Source organism: Bombina bombina, chromosome 3 (genome assembly GCF_027579735.1).
Source record: "Bombina bombina isolate aBomBom1 chromosome 3, aBomBom1.pri, whole genome shotgun sequence".
Classification (NCBI taxonomy): Eukaryota; Metazoa; Chordata; class Amphibia; order Anura; family Bombinatoridae; genus Bombina; species Bombina bombina.
Window position 1 is genome coordinate 153,066,883 of NC_069501.1, and position 20,884 is coordinate 153,087,766.

The window sequence follows — 20,884 nt, forward strand, 5'->3', positions numbered from 1 at the left end:
GCACAGGGTGAACTAACATCAGTCTTAGAAAGTGTTATGGTATTTGGGTTATATCCATAAGTGGCATAAAAAGGTGTCATTTTAATAGATGCCGATAAAGAATTGTTGTACGAGAATTCCGCCATTGGAAGATAAACTATCCAATCATCTTGTAAGTGAGTGATAAAACATCTTAAGTATTGCTCTAAGGTTTGGTTTATTCTCTCAGTTAACCCATTGGTCTGTGGGTGAAATGTGGAATATCGTGAATCAACTTTTAAAAGTTTGCATAAAGATCTCCAGAAAGAAGAGGTGAACTGTGTTCCTCTGTCGGTGATAACAGTAGTGGGTAACCCATGTAATTTTACTATAAAATCTAGAAATGCTGTTGCTGTTGTTAAGGCTGATGGTAACCCCTTTAGTGGTATAAAATGGGCTAATCGAGTCAAATGGTCTATCACTACTAGAATTGTTGTATATTGTTGAGAATTCGGGAGGTCGACAATAAAATCCATAGATATGGTACTCCAGGGTTTATCTGGGATTGGCCGAGGTGTTAAAAGACCTATCGGTCTTTTGTGTTCAACTTTATTTCTAGCGCATATGTCACAATGTGATACGTATTCGTATATTGTGTGGTTCATATTAGGCCACCAGAAATTTCTCCTAGTTAGTTCAGTTGTCTTTTTGATACCAGGATAACCGAATAGAGTACCATCATGGGTTTGTTTAAGAATAGATCTCCTGAGGGATTCAGGAATGAATAACCTTGAGTTGTGGTGATATAGACCCGTCTTTGGATCTTCTTTACAAGATGGGGGTTTATTGGGATCATTCTGTTGGACTTCTAAAATTTCTTTTTCTATAGCAGTTAAAACTCAAATGAATTTTTCTTTAGGTATAATAGTATCTAAGTTGTCTGAAAGATTCTTTTCGTGTACTCTGGATAAGGCGTCAGCCTTAATGTTAAGACTTCCCGGTTTGTAACTAATAAGGAAATTAAATCGATCTAAGAATATAGACCAACGAACTTGTCGTGAAGTGAGGGTTTTACTTGATTTCAAATATTCAAGATTTTTATTATCTATATAGATCAGGAATGGAAGAGTAGAACCTTCAAGTAAGTGTCTCCATTGTTCCAAGGAACATTTTATAGCAAGTAGCTCTTTATCACCTATGCTGTAGTTACTCTCGGCGGAAGTCAGCATTCTAGAGTAATAAGCTATAGGATGTGTCTCAGTTTTTTCCTTGTTCTTCTGTGAAAGGATTGCTCCTATTCCTGTATTGGAGGCGTCAACTTCAAGGATAAATTGAGAGTTGAAGTCAGGTAATGCAAGAACAGGTGCTGTAGTAAACTGTTTCTTTAATGTGTTAAAAGATAACTGTGCTTCTTCTGTCCATTTATAGTTCTGTTTTGTACTAGTTAAACACGTTAATGGTTTCACTATCATTGAAAAATTTGCAATTAATTTATGGTAGAAATTTGCGAAACCAATGAATCTTTGTAAGGCTTTTACAGTTGTTGGGACTGGCCAATTTAGAATCGCATTTACTTTTTCTGGGTCCATTTGTATTCTGTTAGGTGTTATAATATATCCTAAGAATTTGATCTCTTGTACATGAAAGGAACATTTTTCTAGTTTAGCATATAATTTGTGTTCCTTTAGTCTAGTGAGTACCCAACGGACGTGTTTTTCATGTTCTTGTATGTTTTTGGAATAAATCAGAATGTCATCTAAATATATTATAACACATACGTCGATTAGGTCACGGAAGATTTCATTAATAAAATGTTGTAAGGTAGCGGGTGCGTTACTTAACCCAAATGGCATAACGTTATATTGGTACAAACCATAACGTGTCCTAAAAGCGGTCTTCCATTCGTCACCCTGTTTGATAGTATAAGATTATAAGCTCCTTTTAAATCCAGTTTGGTATAAATGGTGGCGCCATGCAACCGTTCAAGAAGCTCAGGTATTAGTGGGAGTGGGTATCTGTTTTTTATTGTTATGTCATTTAACACTCTGTAATCTATGATGGGACGTATGGTTCCATCCTTGTTTTTCACTAGGAACATACCTGCTGCTGCAGGAGACGTTGAGTGTGAAATGAATCCTTTACGGAGGTTATCATCTAAGTATGACCTTACAAAAGATAGTTCGTTTTGAGATAACGGATATATCTTTCCGTGTGGAATTTGAGTATCGGGTATTAAATCAATGGGACAATCAAATTCTCTATGAGGCGGCAGATTTTCTGCCTCTTTCATGTTAAAGACCTCTGCCAAATCCTGATAAGGTCTGGGTATCCCATTCTCTAATATAGAGATAGTACAATGAGGATAACAAGTCTTTAGACAGTATGGGGAATTTAGCTTTAAGTCATTAAGTGTCCAGTCTATGGTAGGGTTATGTTTCTGTAACCATGTATACCCAAAAATGAAGCTGTGTAAAGAAATAGGAATTAGATCAAATGTGATATATTCAGTATGTCCGTCTTTAGTTGCTATGAGTAAGGGTATGGTGTGGTGAGTGATGGGACCATGTTGTGTAAGAGATCCATCTATCAATTTGACAAAAACAGGTTTTGCTTTGCACACATATGGGATTTTATTATTTTTAACAAAGGTACTATCAATATAGTTTCCTGATGCCCCTGAATCAATCAATGCTGTGGCTTGGATGTTTCTCTGATCCCACTGTAAGGAAAAAAATAAAGTCATTTGGGTGTCAGAGCTTATATGGTACAACTGAGTATTGTGAGATAGCTTACCCTTCTTTTGTTTAAGGAGTAAAGGACATGTAGCAACTGTATGCTCTTTGTGAGCGCAGTAGAGACATCATTTCTCTAATCGTCTCCTGGTTTTCTCCTCTGGGGTAAGGGGACCTTTGATGACCCCTATTTCCATAGGTGTACTGGGAGTTGAAGATCTTTCCAGAGTAGGAGTATACATGGTTTAGCGTTTAGGTGTAGCGTGATAACCTGCTCTTTCTGCTATTCTTTCGCGAAGTCTGCGATCCAAGGTAGTGCTTAGTTTGATTAAACCTGAGAGTGTTTCAGGAACTTCTAAACGAGAGAGTTCATCCTTTAAATTTTCGGAGAGTCCTAAACGAAATTGATTTTTTAAACCAATTTCGTTCCATTGAGAATCGTTTGACCACATTTGGAATTCAGTTGTATATTCCTCGACTGTTCGTTTTCCTTGTTTTAAGGAGCGTAGTTTTGTCTCTGCGGTAATCTGGGTGTTGGCATCCTCATATAGGTTAGCCATGGCGAGAAAGAAATCCTGTAATGAGTCTAAAATTGGATTATTGGTTTCAAAAAACCTATTGGCCCATGATCTGGGTTCCCCTTGCAGAAATGAAATGGTAGTGCACACTTTAATTCTTTCTGAATGATAAGTACGTGGGCGTAAAGAAAAAAGTAGATGACATGCATTTTTAAAATCCCTAAACTCATTACGTTTGCCAGAGAAGGGTTGTGGGTATTGTATATGTGGTTCTGGGCAGTCAGTAGTTTTTGTAGGAATACATTCTTTAACTAAGGATCTTAAAGCAACCATTTCTGCTTGTACCTCAGTTAAACCTTTGTTTAAATAATCCAGTTTCTGGAAAACATTGGTTAATTGATTTTTTACTTCCTGGGGATCCATCTTATAATCAATATATAAAATGTCCCCTAATTCTTTTTATAGGCCTGAAGATTTTGTTATGTCTCAGTTAGAAATCAAAGAATATTTCCTTTTGAAAAAAGGTTTGTTGCTCTTTTTTGTTCTAAACAGATAATCACAGCTTAAAATTACCTGAATAGACAAGGTGAGACATTTATATGAAATCTTTGATGGTAATAAAATGACTTGATTTAGTAGGAGACAGTAACTCAGAATAAAGGCAGAGAGTTCACTCAATAGTGAATGATAATCCAAGTTTAAGTTCAGAGTGGCAACCTTCCAGTGTTCACGCACACACACACAATCACACTAAAATATGTACAAATACCAAACAACCAATCTTACAATATGAGGCAGTGTATAACAGGTTAACTTGTGATAGAAGCTTTGAGTGGTGAATCTGATAATCCACTTTAACACAGATAACCTAGACAAACACTTTATGAGAAGTTCAGGCTGATCCGGTTAATGCAAGAGATATAGCAGATAGATTACTGATTATGAGTATATGGGTAACATCTCAAATATAGGCACTTTAAGTGAGCATACGATACCGGTAACCAGTTTGTGAGAGGAGATCCCGGAGATGTGACCGCCGTTAGCGATCAGCGTGGCGTCTGTGTGCGGCTTAGTTCCGGGACGCGGAGACAAGTAGATCCGGATGCGTAGGAATCTGATCTAAAGGAAGACAGGTATCCGGAGAGGAAATCCTGCAATGCTTCAGATAGAAGGTAGTTCAGACTTATAGCAAAAATGACCTGATAGATGAAAAAAGTAAGAGCAACAAGTAGTAGCTGAATAACTTCAATCTTCAGGCAAGGACTGTTTGATAGAGCTTGCCTAATATAGGGAGGATCATGTGATGGGAGGGAATAGCCCTTAAAGGGATATCACAGATGATGATCTTTGTGAATTGGTATGTGAAGGTAGGCATCCTTTAAGTCCACTGTGGTCATGTACTGACCCTCTTGGATAATGGGTAGGATGGTCTGAATAGTTTCCATCTTGAATGATGGAACTCTGAGGAATTTGTTTAAGATCTTTAGATCCAAGATTGGTCTGAAGGTTCCCTCTTTCTTGGGAACCACAAACAGATTTGAATAAAATCCCTGTCCTTGTTCCGTCCGCGGAACTGGATGGATCACTCCCATTACTAGGAGGTCTTGCACACAGCTTAGGAATGCCTCTTTCTTTATCTGGTTTGCTGATAACCTTGAAAGATGAAATCTCCCTTGTGGAGGAGAAGCTTTGAAGTCCAGAAGATATCCCTGAGATATGATCTCCAACGCCCAGGGATCCTGAACATCTCTTGCCCACGCCTGGGCGAAAAGAGAAAGTCTGCCCCCCACTAGATCCGTTTCCGGATAGGGGGCCGTTCCTTCATGCTGTCTTGGGGGCAGCAGCAGGCTTTCTGGCCTGCTTGCCCTTGTTCCAGGACTGGTTAGGTTTCCACGCCTGTCAGGAATGAGCAACAGTTCCCTCTTGTTTTGAAGCGGAGGAAGTTGATGCTGCTCCTGCCTTGAAATTTCGAAAGGCCTGAAAATTAGACTGTTTGGCCTTTGATTTGGCCCTGTCCTGAGGAAGGGTATGACCTTTGCCTCCAATAATGTCAGCAATAATTTCCTTCAAGCCAGGCCCGAATAAGGTCTGCCCCTTGAAAGGAATGTTGAGTAATTTAGACTTTGAAGTCACGTCAGCTGACCAGGATTTAAGCCATAGCGCCCTACGCGCCTGGATGGCGAATCCCGAATTCTTAGCCGTTAGTTTAGTCAAATGAACAATGGCATCAGAAACAAATGAGTTAGCTAGCTTAAGCGTTCTAAGCTTGTCAATAATTTCATTCAATGGAGCTGTCTGGATGGCCTCTTCCAGGGCCTCAAACCAGAATGCTGCCGCAGCAGTGACAGGCGCAATGCATGCAAGGGGCTGTAAAATAAAACCTTGTTGAATAAATATTTTCTTAAGGTAACCCTCCAATTTTTTATCCATTGGATCTGAAAAAGCACAACTGTCCTCAACCGGGATAGTGGTACGCTTTGCTAAAGTAGAAACTGATCCCTCCACCTTAGGGACCGCCTGCCATAAGTCCCGTGTAGTGGCGTCTATTGGAAACATTTTTCTAAATATAGGAGGTGGGGAAAAGGGCACACCGGGTCTATCCCACTCCTTGCTAATAATTTCTGTAAGCCTTTTAGGTATAGGAAAAACGTCAGTACACACCGGCACCGCATAGTATCTATCCAGCCTACACAATTTCTCTGGAATTGCAACAGTGTTACAGTCATTCAGAGCAGCTAATACCTCCCCAAGCAATATAAAAAACGTTACTGCGCCTTTAAGAAACACAAATTTTCCCAAATTTTGAAATAACAGTGAAAAAATGCAGTTACACTAACGAAAATTTTACAGTGTATGTAATAAGTTAGCAGAGCATTGCACCCACTTGCAAATGGATGATTAACCCCTTAATACCAAAAACGGAATAACAAATGACAGCTTTACTGTGGCTTTTTACCTCCCTCAATACGACTTTTGAAGCCTTTTGAGCCCTTCAGAGAAGTCCTGGATCATGCAGGAAGAAGCTGGATGTCTGTGTCTGTAATTTTTGCTGTGCAAAAAAACGCTAAAATAGGCCCCTCCCACTCATATTACAACAGTGGGAAGCCTCAGGGAACTGTTTCTAGGCAAAATTCAAGCCAGCCATGTGGAAAAAACTAGGCCCCAATAAGTTTTATCACCAAACATATGTAAAAAACGATTAAACATGCCAGCAAACGTTTTAAAATACACTTTTATAAGAGTATGTATCTCTATTAATAAGCCTGATAGCAGTCGCTATCACTGCATTTAAGGCTTTACTTACATTACTTCGGTATCAGCAACATTTTCTAGCAAATTCCATCCCTAGAAAAATATTTTAACTGCACATACCTTATTACAGGAAAACCTGCACGCTATTCCCCCTCTGAAGTTACCTCACTCCTCAGAATATGTGAGAACAGCAAAGGATCTTAGCTACTTCTGCTAAGATCATAGAAAACGCAGGCAGATTCTTCTTCTAAATACTGCCTGAGATAAACAGTACACTCCGGTACCATTTAAAAATAACAAACTTTTGATTGAAGAAATAAACTAAGTATAAAACACCACAGTCCTCTTACGACCTCCATCTTAGTTGAGAGTTGCAAGAGAATGACTGGATATGGCAGTGAGGGGAGGAGCTATATAGCAGCTCTGCTGTGGGTGATCCTCTTGCAACTTCCTGTTGGGAAGGAGAATATCCCACAAGTAATGGATGATCCGTGGACTGGATACACTTAACAAGAGAAATGCTTCTAGTAAAAGTTATCACTGTTTAAGTGTTGGTATTTTTCCCTGCACGTGCATGTGAAGCATAGCTAGAGGTTCTCAGGGCACCAACATTTTAAATTCTACCGCTACTCAGAACACCAGTGGGGCTTGAATCATGTCAGTCATTACCAGGTAGTACAAGCACATTAGACTCTCTGAGCAAGTGCCGTGTTTAAAATGCTGGTGCACAGTGCATACAAGAATACACATTTGAAACAGCTATAGCTTTTATTAGAAGCAAGTTTGTTAATACATGTATATCACAAAAATGTTTCTATTCAAAACTTAAATGCACCCATGCAGATTTTAATTTTGGCTGGAATGTCCCTTTAAATGGTTTCTATATTGCACAAATGCCAGCAACATATTAATTTCACAAAATAAAAGTATGTATTTAAATAAAGTACAAAAATTCATGTTTTTGACAGAAATGACACAAGGCATATGACAACCTCCCCAGCTTACAGAAGATTAAAATATTAGACTGTTGACAAGGCTGTTACATACTTTTAAAAGCATTCAATTTACATTCTAAGGGGAAACACCTACTTGTGTCTGCCTGGCTGCCAACACTGATGTATCTGTCGTTGTTTGGAAGTGCTGTTTGATAGTAGTTTTCCTCTTCTTGTTGAGGGAGCTTAGCGTTTTTTGCGGTGAGAAATGTTACTGCTAGTTCCAGGTTCCCATTGCTGTCCTTTAAAATAGAAACAAGAGTTGTATCAGTTTTTTTTTTTTTTAAATATATAAAAAAAAAAGAAAAAAAAAATCAATATAAAAAAAAAAAGTACAAATTATAGAGGCAGGGTTATTTGTACAAATAATGCAGTCAATAAGGGACTGTTTGGTAAATATATTATTTAGAACTGCAACAACTAATCGGAATAACCGATAATAATCGATTATGAAAATAGCTGTCAACGAATCTCATAATCAATTAGTTGGTTTGCAATTAGTTGGTCTGTGCACAGCACCAGCTGCTTTACTCCAATGAGCTCCTGCACATGGTATTGAGTTTTATGGTTATGTCCTTAGCCTAAAGGACGTCTAGAGACATTTTACTTTTCACTTTTTTAGGACACTATAAGCTTCTTTTTAAGTTTACAACTATTCCTGTCTTATGTGCAACCCAGAAATAAAACAGGAGTCATCATTTGGATTGTTTATATAAAATCAGGTGATTTGGGACTATGCTTTGCATGATATAATGCCGAGCTTATTATTTACACCTAGCCCTAGATTGATGGCATTTGTTATATGAATTGATGTCACTATTACCTGTTTGCACATTTTTATGTGGATCTCTTGCTATTGCTGATTATATGTACTCTATAGATAAATGTGTAAGGCTGTGTCCTATTACTGATATATAGTCTTTAGCCATTTTGCCTTTTTTTTTTTTAAGATTTTTAATTAATTGGAATATGTACCAAATTCAACCTCTGTAAGTATATATCTGTTCTTTTAAGAGTGGACTAGGTATCATTTCCCCTTATAGCTGGTTGTTTGCCATTGCATATAGATATTCAATATATTTTAATGTTAGAATGAAGTCCAGGCTTTCATTGCTAAGAGGCCCCTTGCATTGGTGGAGAGCTAACAAAGATAAATAGCCCACTTTGGTGAAATTGGAAAACCCTACTTATGCATCTCAGGCACCTCAACACCATCTGAGCGCCTCTTCTCTGCTGCAGGCAAAATAGCTGCAAAAAGAGAGACCCAGCCTCAGCCAGGAGCATGTGTACATATTGACATTTTTTGCATTTCAATGCAAAGTTTCTGAAAGAGTGAATAACAGAATGTTATAAACAGTGGTAGTTTATCTCTTACTAGTTCTACCTCTTTTCAAACAGTTTTTGGTTTTGTTTTGCTTAATTATAAAAATTTGTTCTGCTGCTTAAATATTGGACCAACAGTTATGTTAACGTCAAGTTTTAGTCTGAAGTTTATATTTATAACACTCAGTATATGGATTTTTATTTTAAATATAGGGAAAAAATTATTTATTTATTTTTTATCCGATTAGTCGATTAATTGAAAACATAATCGGCCGATTAATCGATTATGAAAATAATCGCTAGTTGCAGCCCTAATATTTTTTTATAAGCAAAAAAAAAAAATTAGATATATTAAAGGGATAGGAAAATCAAAACTGATCTTGCATGATTCCGATAGAGCATGTAATTTTAACAGTCTACCATAGAATTGTTATTGTTTTAAAAGATAGATAATCCCTTTATTACCAATTCCCCAGTTTTGCATAACCAACACTGTTATATTAATATACTTTATACCTCTGTGATTACCTTGTATCTAGGAACCTTCTTCCAGCCCCCTGATCACATGACTGTGACTGTTTATTATCTATTGTCTTAAATTTAGCATTGTTTTGTGCTAAATCTTAAATAACCCCCTGTGCGTGAACACAGTGTTATCTATATGGCCCACATGTACTTTCTGTTTCTGTGTTGAAAAGAGATTTAAAAAGCATGTGATAAGAGGCAGCCCTCAAAGGCTTAGAAATTAGCATATGAGCCTACCTATGTTTAGTTTAAACTAAGAATACCAAGAGGAAAAAGCAAATTTGATGATAAAAGTAAATTGGAAAGTTGATTAAAATTAAAAGTCCTCACTGAATAATGAAAGTTTAATTTATACTAGACTGTCCCTTTAAGACACTTTTAAATTCACTTCTATTTTCAAATGTGCTTGTTCTCTTGGTATCCCTTGTTGAAAAAGAATACGCACATATCCTACACTAGTGAGAGCTAGTTGCCGATTGGTGCCTGCACACATTTGTCTTTTGTGATTGACCAACTAGATGTGTTCCTCTTGCTGACAGTAGTGCAATGCTGTTTCTTCAACAAAGGATAACAATAGAACAAAGCAAAATGTGATAATGGAAGTAAACTGGAAAGTTGTTTAAAATTGTATGTTCTATCAGAATCCTGAAAGAAAATTTGGGGGTTTCCTGTCCCTTTAATAGAATGAAGGTACCAAGGAGAGGAATACTTTTTAACAGAAATTGAAGCATGAATGTCAAACACACAGTTTGAAAGAAGCACAAATTAAAAAATAACATACTAATCCGAGCATTTTATTTTTGCATCACAATGCCCTTTTAAAAATGGACAGTAGTCACCTTGACATTTTAAAATTAAAATGTACAATAAAAAAAACTTTGCAATATTTTCATTATTTATTTTGCAGCCTTTTCATGTAAATGTGGTAGAACTGGAAGAACACACTGCAGACTTCTTAAAGGGACATGAAACCCAAAATATTAATTTATTGATTTAGACAGAATACAATTTTACAAAAGTTTCCAATTTACGTCTATTATCTTTGCTTTGTTCTCATGATATTCTTTGTTTAAAGGGACACTCAAGTCAAAATTAAACAAACATTCATGATTCAGATAGAGAATGACATTTTAAACAATTTTCCAATTTAATCCCATTAACAAAATGTGCAGTCTTTTCATATTTACACTTTTTAAGTCCTTAGCTCCTACTGAGCATGTGCAAGAATTCAGAGAATATACGTATATGCATTTGTGATTGGCTGATGGTTGTCACATGATACAGTAGGAGTGGAAATACACATATCTTTGAAATTTGCCAGAAAAAAAAATCTACTACTCATTTTAAGTTCAAACCAAGTGCTATTGTATTGTCTTTTTATAATGCATTTATTGATTATGCGAATCTACTGTATTTACTGGTCCTCTGATATCTAGATAGGTAGCGTGCACATATCTGGAGCATTACATGACAGGCTCTTGCTATTGTACAACATTGTTGCAAAACTGCTGCTTTATAGTACTGCAGACAAGTGCACACCCCTGAATTTGCCTTCCTGCTTTTCAACAAAGCATAACAGGAAAATGAAGAATACATTAAATTACATTAAAAGGGACAGTCAACACCCGACACAACAGGATTCCATATTTTTGAAACGCTAACGAAGATCCGCCTACACCGCTTCCCTGCTCTATTACCTCTATCCTTGTCCTAGTAATGCTTCCAAACACATCCGTTAATCTCCTCGAAATATGGCCACCAAACTCTTCCTCGTCCTCCTTCTTCCCCATGTCTATTCCATTTCAGTCTCGTTCATGTAGGGATTGATGATGCGCTCGATACGTCATTGCGCATGCACATTTGTAATTCTGTCAGATCGGAAACAGCAATTGGACTTGTCGCAGCAAATTCATTTCTTAGCTCTCAAAAATAATTGTGGAGAATAACTTTTTGGTTCCTATTGAATCGCGCATGGGCTAAACACAGTGAACGAGTTGGAAGAATATGACCGAGGATTACATTCTGATTGCCGAATGGCTTCAAAGAGCAGGTTAGTACGTAACGGTGGGGGGAGTTTGGCGGCCATATTTCGTGGAAATTAACCAATGTATTTGGAAGGATTACTAGGACAAGGATAGAGGTAATAGAGAATGGAGGTGGTGCAGGCGGATCTTCATTAGCGTTTCAAAAATATGGAATCCTGTTTTGTCAGGTGTTGACTTTCCCTTTAAATACAGCATAATAGGCAAATGCACAAGAAAAAGAGGCAATGCTGTAACACAAATATGAATTTTAAATGAGTAGATTTTTTTGACAAATTTCATTAATATCCATTTCCCCATCCCCTGCATCATGTGACAGCCATCAGCCACTTAGAAACCGCATTTATGTAAATACTGTGAACTCTTACACATGCTTAGTTGGAGGTGGTGCATTAGAAAATGTGCATATAAAAATATTATGAACATTTTAACAATAGATGTAAAGTGGAAAGTTTTTGAAATTGCATGCTCTATCTGAAACATGAACGTTTAATCTCAATTTTAGCGTCACTTTACTATTGCCTTACGGTATTGGACCTTAAAAAAAAAAAGACGACTGTTAAACGGGCAGTATACACCAATTTTCATGTGTACTATAAAGAAGAAAAGGCATAGGATACTGATCTAAAAATCCAGTTTAAAACCTTTAAAAAACGTACTTAGAAGCTCACAGTTTTTCTGTCGTGAAGTGAAGAATACCACAACCCTCCCCTGATTCTCCCCCCAAGCAGCAGCTCTCTAACCCTCCCCCTCCCAGTAGTGGCACCCATCTTAGGTACCGGCATCTGTCTGCCAGTACCCAGTTGAGTATTTTGTTTTCGTTATATATTTACCAATATGTTTTGCTGTAGTGTAGTGGTACCCCTCACCATCTCCACCTCCCTGAGATCAGTTTGTAGCCCCCCCCCCCCCCCAATTATTATTTTTTCTGTAGTGTAACATCACAGCATATACATATATATACACACACACGTACAGAGAGAAGCACACTCACAGGAACAAACAACTAGCTCAATGCCATTGTTAGCCTTTTCTATGGCGATTTACCACCTGGATGCAGCTTCTTTTTAGCCCAGTAATGCTTTTCACAGAGTAGAACTTTCCTGTAGTATATCAGTCAGATCCGCCTATTATGGTCAGTCCAGCGCCGAAATACCAGGCAATTCCTCTCTGAACAAGGAACATAGCAACCCCAGACGATAGTTTTGGCCTTCATTGTGAGGTGTACCCATATTCCTCTAAACACACTGAGCAAGGAGTCCACGTCTGGTTGCCCCTTTTTTTCCCATTAGGGAGATTAAATACATACAGAGAGAAGTGCACTCACAGGAACGAACAACCGGCTCAATACCATGTTAGCCTGTTCTATGGCGATTTACCACCTGGGTGCAGGTGTAGAACTATCCTGTAATATATTACTTTGATCCCGCCTTTTACGGGCAATCCAACGCCAAAATACCAGGCAGTTCCTCTCTGAACAAGAAACACTGAGCAAGGAGTCCACGTCTGGGGTTGCTGTGTTCCTTGTGTCAGCAGTGTTAGATACAGGGCAGAAGTGTGTGTGAGTGTTGTGTTCTGTACAGTGAAGCGGTTTGTGCGAGTGTTATATACAGGGCAGTAGTATGTGTGTGAGTTTTATATAAAGGGCAGTTAAATGTGTGTGAGTTTTATATAAAAGGGCAGTAGTATGTGTGTGCTTCTTTGTTTTAATTTCTTAGGAAAAAAATAAGAAATTAAATTGGCAAAAAATTGCCTGGATTTTAAGTTCTCAATCAAAAGTTAAAAAGCAAGAAAATTCCAAACTTAAACTGCCCCCTAACTGGGTGCTTTGCATGACATAACCTATGACATCACTGATTACATCACACATGACATTGTTGATGACATATTCAATGTCATCACTAGTTATATCACCTACGACATCAATGGCATCAGTAGTGAAATAACCCATGACTATTTCCTACAGGTCAGAGAAAATTGGAAAAACCAAAATTTATACTTACCTGATAAATTTCTTTCTTTCTGGATATGAAGAGTCCATGACGTCATCAATTACTAATGGTAATATCACTCCTGGTCAGCAGGAGGAGGCACAGAGCACCACAGCAAAGCTGTTAAGTGTGATTCCCCTACGCATAATCCCCAGTCATTCGACCGAAGGGAAATGGAAAAGGAATAAACACAAAAGGTGTAGAGTTTCCTGAGGTTTAGTAAAAAACTGTCTTAAATTAAGGGTGGGGTCGTGGACTCTCCATATGAGGAAAGAAAGACATTTATTTAAGCAATACCCAAGCTAGAGGACACAGAATGACTAGGGAGGGAAAACAAGACAGGCAAATCTAAAGAGAAGGCACCACCGCTTGAAGAACCTTTCTCCCAAAAGAAGCTTCAGCCGAGGTAAAATAATCAAATTTAGAAAATTTGGAAAAAGTTGCAAATCTGATCCACAGAAACTTCATTTTTGAAAACAAAAAAAAAGAGGAGACAGCCCTCTTAGAATGAGCCATAATTCTCTCAGCAGTCTCATAAGCAAAAAGAATACTTCTCAACCAGAGAGAAAGAGAAGTAGCAGTGGCTTTCTGACCCTTACGCTATCCTGAGAAACAAACAAAGAGGGCAGAAGACTGGCGAACATCGTTAGTCGTCTTAAGGTAGAATTTTAGATCACGCACAGCATCCAAGTTGTGCAACAGACTTTCCTTATGAGAAGGAATGGGACAGAGAGAAGGAATAACAATTTCCTGATTAAGATTTTTGTCCGAAACCACTATATGGAGAAATCCTAACTTAGAACGCAGGACCGCCTTATCCACATGAAGGATAAGGCAAGGCGATTTGCACTGCAAAACTGAGAGCTCTGAGACTCTTAGAGCAGAAGAGATGGCAATAAGAAACAAAACCTTCCAAGATAACAACTTAATATCTATGGAATGCATTGGCTCAAACGGAGCCTGCTGCAAAATTTATGAACAAGGATTAAACACAGGCCTAATTCTGACTAGGTCCTGACAAAAATATTAAACATCTGGCACATCCGCCAGACACTTGTGCAACAAAATATATAATGCAGAAACCTGACCTTTCAGAGTAATGACAGACAAACCTTCCTCCAGACCTTCCTGGAGAAAAGACAACATTTTAGGAATCCTGAGTAGCTCTTTGATTCACACCAATAAAAGGTATTTACACCATACCTTATGGGAAATACTTTGAGTAACAGGCTTGCGAGCCTGGATCATGGTTACAATGACCGACTCAAAAAATCCACTCTTAGCCAGAACTAAGTGTTCAATCTCCAAGCAGTCAGCTTCAGAGAAACGAGATTTGGATGAAGGAATGGAACAAGAGTTAGAAGATCCTTCCTAAGAGGTAACCTACAAGGTGAAATAAATGACAACTTCACTAGGTCTGCATACCAGATCCTGCAAGGCCATGCAGAAGCTATGAGAATTACCGACGCTCTCTAGATTGATATGAACAATGACTCAGGGGAGGAGAGCAAATGGAGGAAACAGGAATGCTAGACCGAAGTCCAAAGGAACCGCCAGAGGGTCTATCATGGCGGCCTGCGGATCTATTAACCTAGAACCGTACCTTGGAAGCTTGCCGTTCTGCTGGGACGTCATCAGATCCAACTCCAGCACCCCCCATTTGAGGGTTAACCTGGAAAACACCTCTGGATGGAGAGCCCACTCCCTGGGATGAAAAGTCTGTCTGCTCAGAAAATCCGCTTCCCAGTTGTCCCCTCCTGGATTGTGGATGGCAGATAGACACCAATAGTGAGCTTGTCTGACTGGAACCAGATAAATCCAGGCTAAGGACAATTGAGGCCAAGCCATCAGAGCATTGTAAATCGCTCTCAATTCCAATATGTTTATGGGGAAAGCAGACTCCTGCAGAGTCCAAAATCCCTGTGCCTTTAACGAGTCCCAGACTGCTCCCCAGCCGGCATCCGTGGTCACAATCACCCAGGAAGATCTCCGGAAGCATGTGCCCTGAGACACTCCTGAGAAAACCACCACGGAAGAGAGTCCCTTGTCAACTGATCCAGATCTATTCTCTGAGACAGACCTGCATGGTCTCTGTTCCATTGTGTTAGCATGCATAATTGCACATCTCCTAAAATGAAATCAAACAAAGGGAATGATATCCATGGAAGCGACCATCAGTCCCATTACCCCCATACATTGAGCCACTGATGCCCAACATTAGACTGCAGAGAGAGGGAAGAGGAGAGAATTTTGGATTCTCTGACCTCCAACAGAAACATTTTCATAGATAGGGAATCTATTAAGGTCCCTAAGAAAACCACCATTGAAGCTGGAACAAGGGAACTCTTTTCCAGATTTACTTTCCATCCGTGGGAACATAGAAAAGACAACAAGATCTCTGTATAAGAGTTAGCTTGTTGAAAATATGGCGCCTAAACCAAAATGTCATCCCGGTAAGGCGCCACTGTAATTCTCAGAGACCTGACAAATGCCAAGAGAGCCCCTTTAACCCTTGAGAAAATTCCGGAAGCTGTGGCAAGGCCAAACAGAAGAGCAACAGAGTGCTTGTCTAGAAAAGCGAATCTCAGGAACTGGTGATAATCCATGACTATGGGAACATGAAGATACACGTCCTTCAGGTCTATGGTCATCATGAACTGACCCTCTTGGACCAAAGGAAGAATGAAATGAATGGATTCCATCTTGAAGGACGGTACCCTGAGAAACTTGCTGAGACACTTTAGGTCTAAAATGGGTCAAAAAGTTCCCTCTTTTTAGGGAACCATGAACAGATTTGATTAGAATCCTAGACCCTGTTCCTTTACTGGAACTATCACACCCAGGGAGAAAGGATCCCGAAAGCAGTTCAGGAATGCCTTTCTTGTTACCTGATCTGCAGATGATCTTGAGAGGTGAAATCTGCCCTTGGAGTGAGAGATTTGAACTCTATTTTGCAACCCTGAGACACTGGGGCCTATTTATGAAAGGCCTGTCGGACATAATCCGACACTGCGGATCATGTCCGAAAGACCTTGCTGAATGCGGAGAGCAATACGCTCTCCACATTCAGCATTGTACCAGCAGCTCTTGTGAACTGCTGGTGAAACGCCGCCCCCTGCAGATTTGCGGCCGCTAGCAGAGGGGTGTCAAACAAATTGCGGTGATGTCTGTCCACCTCCTCAGAGCAGGCGGACAGGTTATGGAGCAGTTTTTAAACACACGGGGCTTCAAACTCCATATGGAGCTTGATAGATATATATCACTATGTCCACAGCCCATGGATCTGGACATCTTGTATCCATGCTTGATAAAACAGGGAAAGTCTGCCCCCTTCTTTATCCAATCCCGGACCGAGGGCAGACCCTTCATGCTGACTTAGACTCAGCTGCAGGTTTCTTTGATTGCTTCCCCTTGCTCCAAGACTGAATGGGTTTCCAAGAAGACTTGGACTGTTCCTGCGTGGAAGAGGAAGACTTGTTTGAGGTTACAAAATGAATGAAAATTACTTTGACGTCCTTTCGGTCTGTTCTACTTGTCTTGTGGTAGAAAAGGCCATTTTCCACCCATAACATCAGAAATTATTTCTGCCAGACCAGTCCCAAACAAGGTCTTACCTTTGTAAGGAAGTTCCAGAAACTTGGACATAGAGGAAACATCAGCAATAAAGGAATTGGCTATTTTGAGAGCCTTAATCCTATCTTGGATCTCCTCCAACAGAGTCTCAAATAAAATTGATTTAGACAAGGCATCGCACCAATAAGATGCAGCCTTGCTACAGTGGCAATACAATGACATAAAATATGAAATAAGCCTCCAGTTTCTGTCCATGGGATCCTTAGAGGAGCAGCTATCTCTCTATAGGGATCATAGTTGTCTTAGCCAAAGTAGACAAAAACCTACTTTAGGCACCGTGCACCATGAAACTTTAATGGAGTCAGCAACAGGAAACATCTTTTTAAAGCCGGGGAGAAAGATATCCCTGGCTCCTCCCATTCTTGTAAAATAATCTCCATCACATGGTCTGAAACAGGAAAAACCTCCACAGAGGAAGGAACATCATAGTATTTATTAAGTTTACTAAAGTCCTTAGGGTTGACAACTACAGAAGAATCTGAGTCATCCAAAGTAGCCAATACCTCCTCCTCCTAGAACAGTACATCAAGGTGTTCAAGCTTAAATCTGAAGTTTACTTCTTTAGTCTCAGATAAAGGAATTATACTGTCCAAATCTGAGATTTTACCCTCAGAAGCTAACAACATATCCTTCTCATCATACTTATGAGGGAGCGCAATCTGTGTAGCAGTAAGAAGAACAGAAACCTTACGATCTGAATAGCTGATTTTCCTCTTGCGTTTTCCCCTTAGCATAGAAAAAGCAGATAATGTCGCAGATACCACAGAAGATACTTGAACAGCAATTTCTGCAGGCAAATAAACTACTCCAGTCTGAGGAACTGCAGTGCACTGTATGTGACGCCATAGAGGCTTGGGACATTTGAGGACAAAACTGTGGCATTGCCTGAACAGCATCATCCCGAGATACATTTGGCTCAGAAACAAAAAAGTTTATCTTTACATTTTAAAGACATATCTAGACATGAAGAATGCATAGGCAATACAGAGGGTTCTTTAAACACAGCAGACATTTGTCCACAGGAACAAACTCCTGTTACATGACAAATTAATTTTTGGCAAAAGGGATAAGAAAAAATAAATATTATTTATATTGATCCTAGCACGGCCACTTTAAAAATTAACACAGAGAGGTATTGTCTGTTGACTAATTAGTCATTCCACGCCATTACTGCTAGAATCAGGACTTAGATTCCAAGCGCTACTGGCATTAAAAACTAAGCAGCAAATTGTTAACAATTTCCGCTTCTCTAAATACGCTCCTAAATACGGACCTCTACACCTCAGCATTTGACTGAGGCGCCTAACTGATCCCCGAAAAACAAAGGAACACTTGTCAGTTACGTTCGGATCACTTGCCAGTCTCACACTAGCAATCTAGCAGCCGCCACCGCTCCGATCATACTAAGAGCGAAAGTGGGAGGTCACATGACCAACAAAAATGAAGCTGTTCCATCAGAGTAAAGGCTGTGACACACTGCAAGCGATGCGGCGCGAGGCAAAGCAGCTGCTTCGCTCCGCGTCGCATCGCTTCTGAAGTTCAAATATTTCATCTCTGAGCGCTTAGCTACGCGACCTGACGCAGCAGAGTGCTCAGAGATGAAAAGGCAAGACACACTGAGCGCACACGCTTGCTGTGTGTCACAGCCTTAAAGCGCACGCCTCAAGCCAGCAGAAAGTGACACTTCAGTTAAAGAGAGCCGCTCCCCTAACAATATACGCAATCATAGAAACAAAAAATAATTAAAGCAATGCCCAAAAACTAACTTTCTCAGCCAGAAAAATAACAGCTGATAAATAAAACAATTACACCTAAGCCACACATAAAGGAGATTAACCCCTAAGTCTCTAACCCATATACATAAAATGTGCCCGCTCACTGCCTGAACATAATCCTCTACTAAGGATTCTAGCTGTCCGGCAGGAAGACGGCTTACAAGGTGTGAAAGGACACATACTCCTTACAGAGACCTGTAGAAAAAGAAAGAACAGAGTAGCCAACTCTGGCTTTCTATAGCATGGGCAGCAAACATGTTAGAAAACCAAGCAAGGACTGCCTCACAACTTTCTAACCGCTTTAAAGCCACCACTACCCTACTGAAGGCATTGACGTGGACTACAGCAAGACCCAAAAACTTGCTTGTAGAGAAAAGAAATCAAATTTTTCTTCAAACACCAAACTTCACCTCCTCCACTGACAGAGGCAAAGAGAATGACTGGGGATTATAGGTAGGGGAGTGACACTTAACTGCTTTGCTGTGGTGCTCTTTGTCTCCTACTGCTGGCCAGGAGTGATATTCCCACTAGTAATTGATGACGTTGTGGACGCTCCATATCTTAGGAAAGAAAATGTATTACAACGCATCTCAGATTACATTGTGCAATATTGTTTATGACATCATGTATGATATAATTAATGGCACCACCATATACAGCATTGGTCTAGAAACGTATGCATGTTTTCTTTAGACAAAAAAAATAAATTAGTATGTTGTTTGTATTGACTTCATTGAATGTATAAAATGTGTTAACTGTGACCTAAGAGGGTAAGGATTTTAAGAATGCCTGGGATAAGCAAAAGGCAGACTTGTTGGGCCTATGGCCCTTATCAGCCATAAAAATCTATGTTTCTATGTGATGTAATCAGTGATGTAAATTGATGATGTCTTGCAAAGAACCCAGGACGGGGGTGGTTTAATTTGGGAATTCCCTTGCTTTTTAATGTTTGATTGAGAACTTAAACTCTAGGCATTAACGTAAGTTTTTTGGCAATTAATTGATATATAGAGATAGATAGGACAGATAAAGACATGAGGATCTAAAAGTCAATAAGGCACACAATTTTAAAATGATTTTATAAAATCCAAATTATCAAAAAATGAACATAAAGGTAAGCCCATATGGGTTATGTTCACATTTTATGGAGTAAGAATAAAAAATATTGATTGACATAACTAAGTTCAAGAAGAAGCGCCTCCGCGTGGTATTTAAAAAATTTATTCCTAATCAAACATGTGACTCAGCATGAAAGTAATAGAATATATCTTCAGAAAACATCTTTTATCATACCTTAAATTCACAAAGCAAATTAGAATTTAGTTAATACAAGTTTCAAACAACAGAATTTTACAACTGCACACTAAGTAATTTACAAAAATATAAGTGATAAAAAGATCAATGATCACTTAGTGAAATAAATGTGAAACAATAAAAAAAGTGATAAACTAAATCATATACAAAAATGATGTAATATCTAAATATATAGTGTATAAGGACATATGTGATCGGTGGGTGTCCTCCTCGATTCCAATGATTCAAGTGATTTCTTGCCTCAAAAAAAAAAAAAGAAAAAATATAGTGCAAAACAATAAGTGGAAAAGAGAAATTTTCTTCACAATAGTGGTCCCGCCAAGGGGTTACTCACACTTTTTGAGCCAACCAGGCTCTGGGTACAGGCACACACCTGGTTTTATACTGCCAGATCTCCAGTATATACCAACCACAAACTGCTGCTTCAAGTAAGATATTTATTAAAACACATAAAATTTATAAAAGCCACCAAATGTCCGCTAGTATATAAAGTCACTCGGGTATCTGTCCACTAACAGAGCTTTAAGTGGGAGAGATATCGTATGCCTTGCTTGGGTGCAATAGCGTGCCTAAAGGGCTAGTCTAGCCTTCCCTGGGTATGTGATGATCTCTCAGTACCTGCACTGGCGACTTTATCCGTGAGAGCATATAGTGGTGTTCAGCTGGCATTCGTAAGCATACAGCTTTTTCAAAGGAGAGTGAAATCTCCTCTCTCGTTTGAAAAAGCCGTACGCTTACGGTGAAGCGTACGTCAGGAACGTGAGGAATATTGAGTGATTACGTGTATCTATTAGTACATTTCGGATATTCAAGTGATATTGTACATCTC

General features: G+C 39.1%; 1 protein-coding gene across 2 annotated transcripts in view; it reads right to left on the reverse strand.

The window, feature by feature from the left end:
- The window catches only part of USP25 (ubiquitin specific peptidase 25), a 458,760-nt gene that overhangs the window by 365,976 nt on the left and 71,900 nt on the right, over nucleotides 1-20,884 (reverse strand). For both annotated transcript variants that reach the window (XM_053706014.1, XM_053706013.1), the window contains exon 3: nucleotides 7,550-7,694. In XM_053706014.1, coding sequence (XP_053561989.1) covers nucleotides 7,550-7,694 — 145 coding nt within the window. The remainder of the gene's footprint in view (nucleotides 1-7,549; nucleotides 7,695-20,884) is intronic.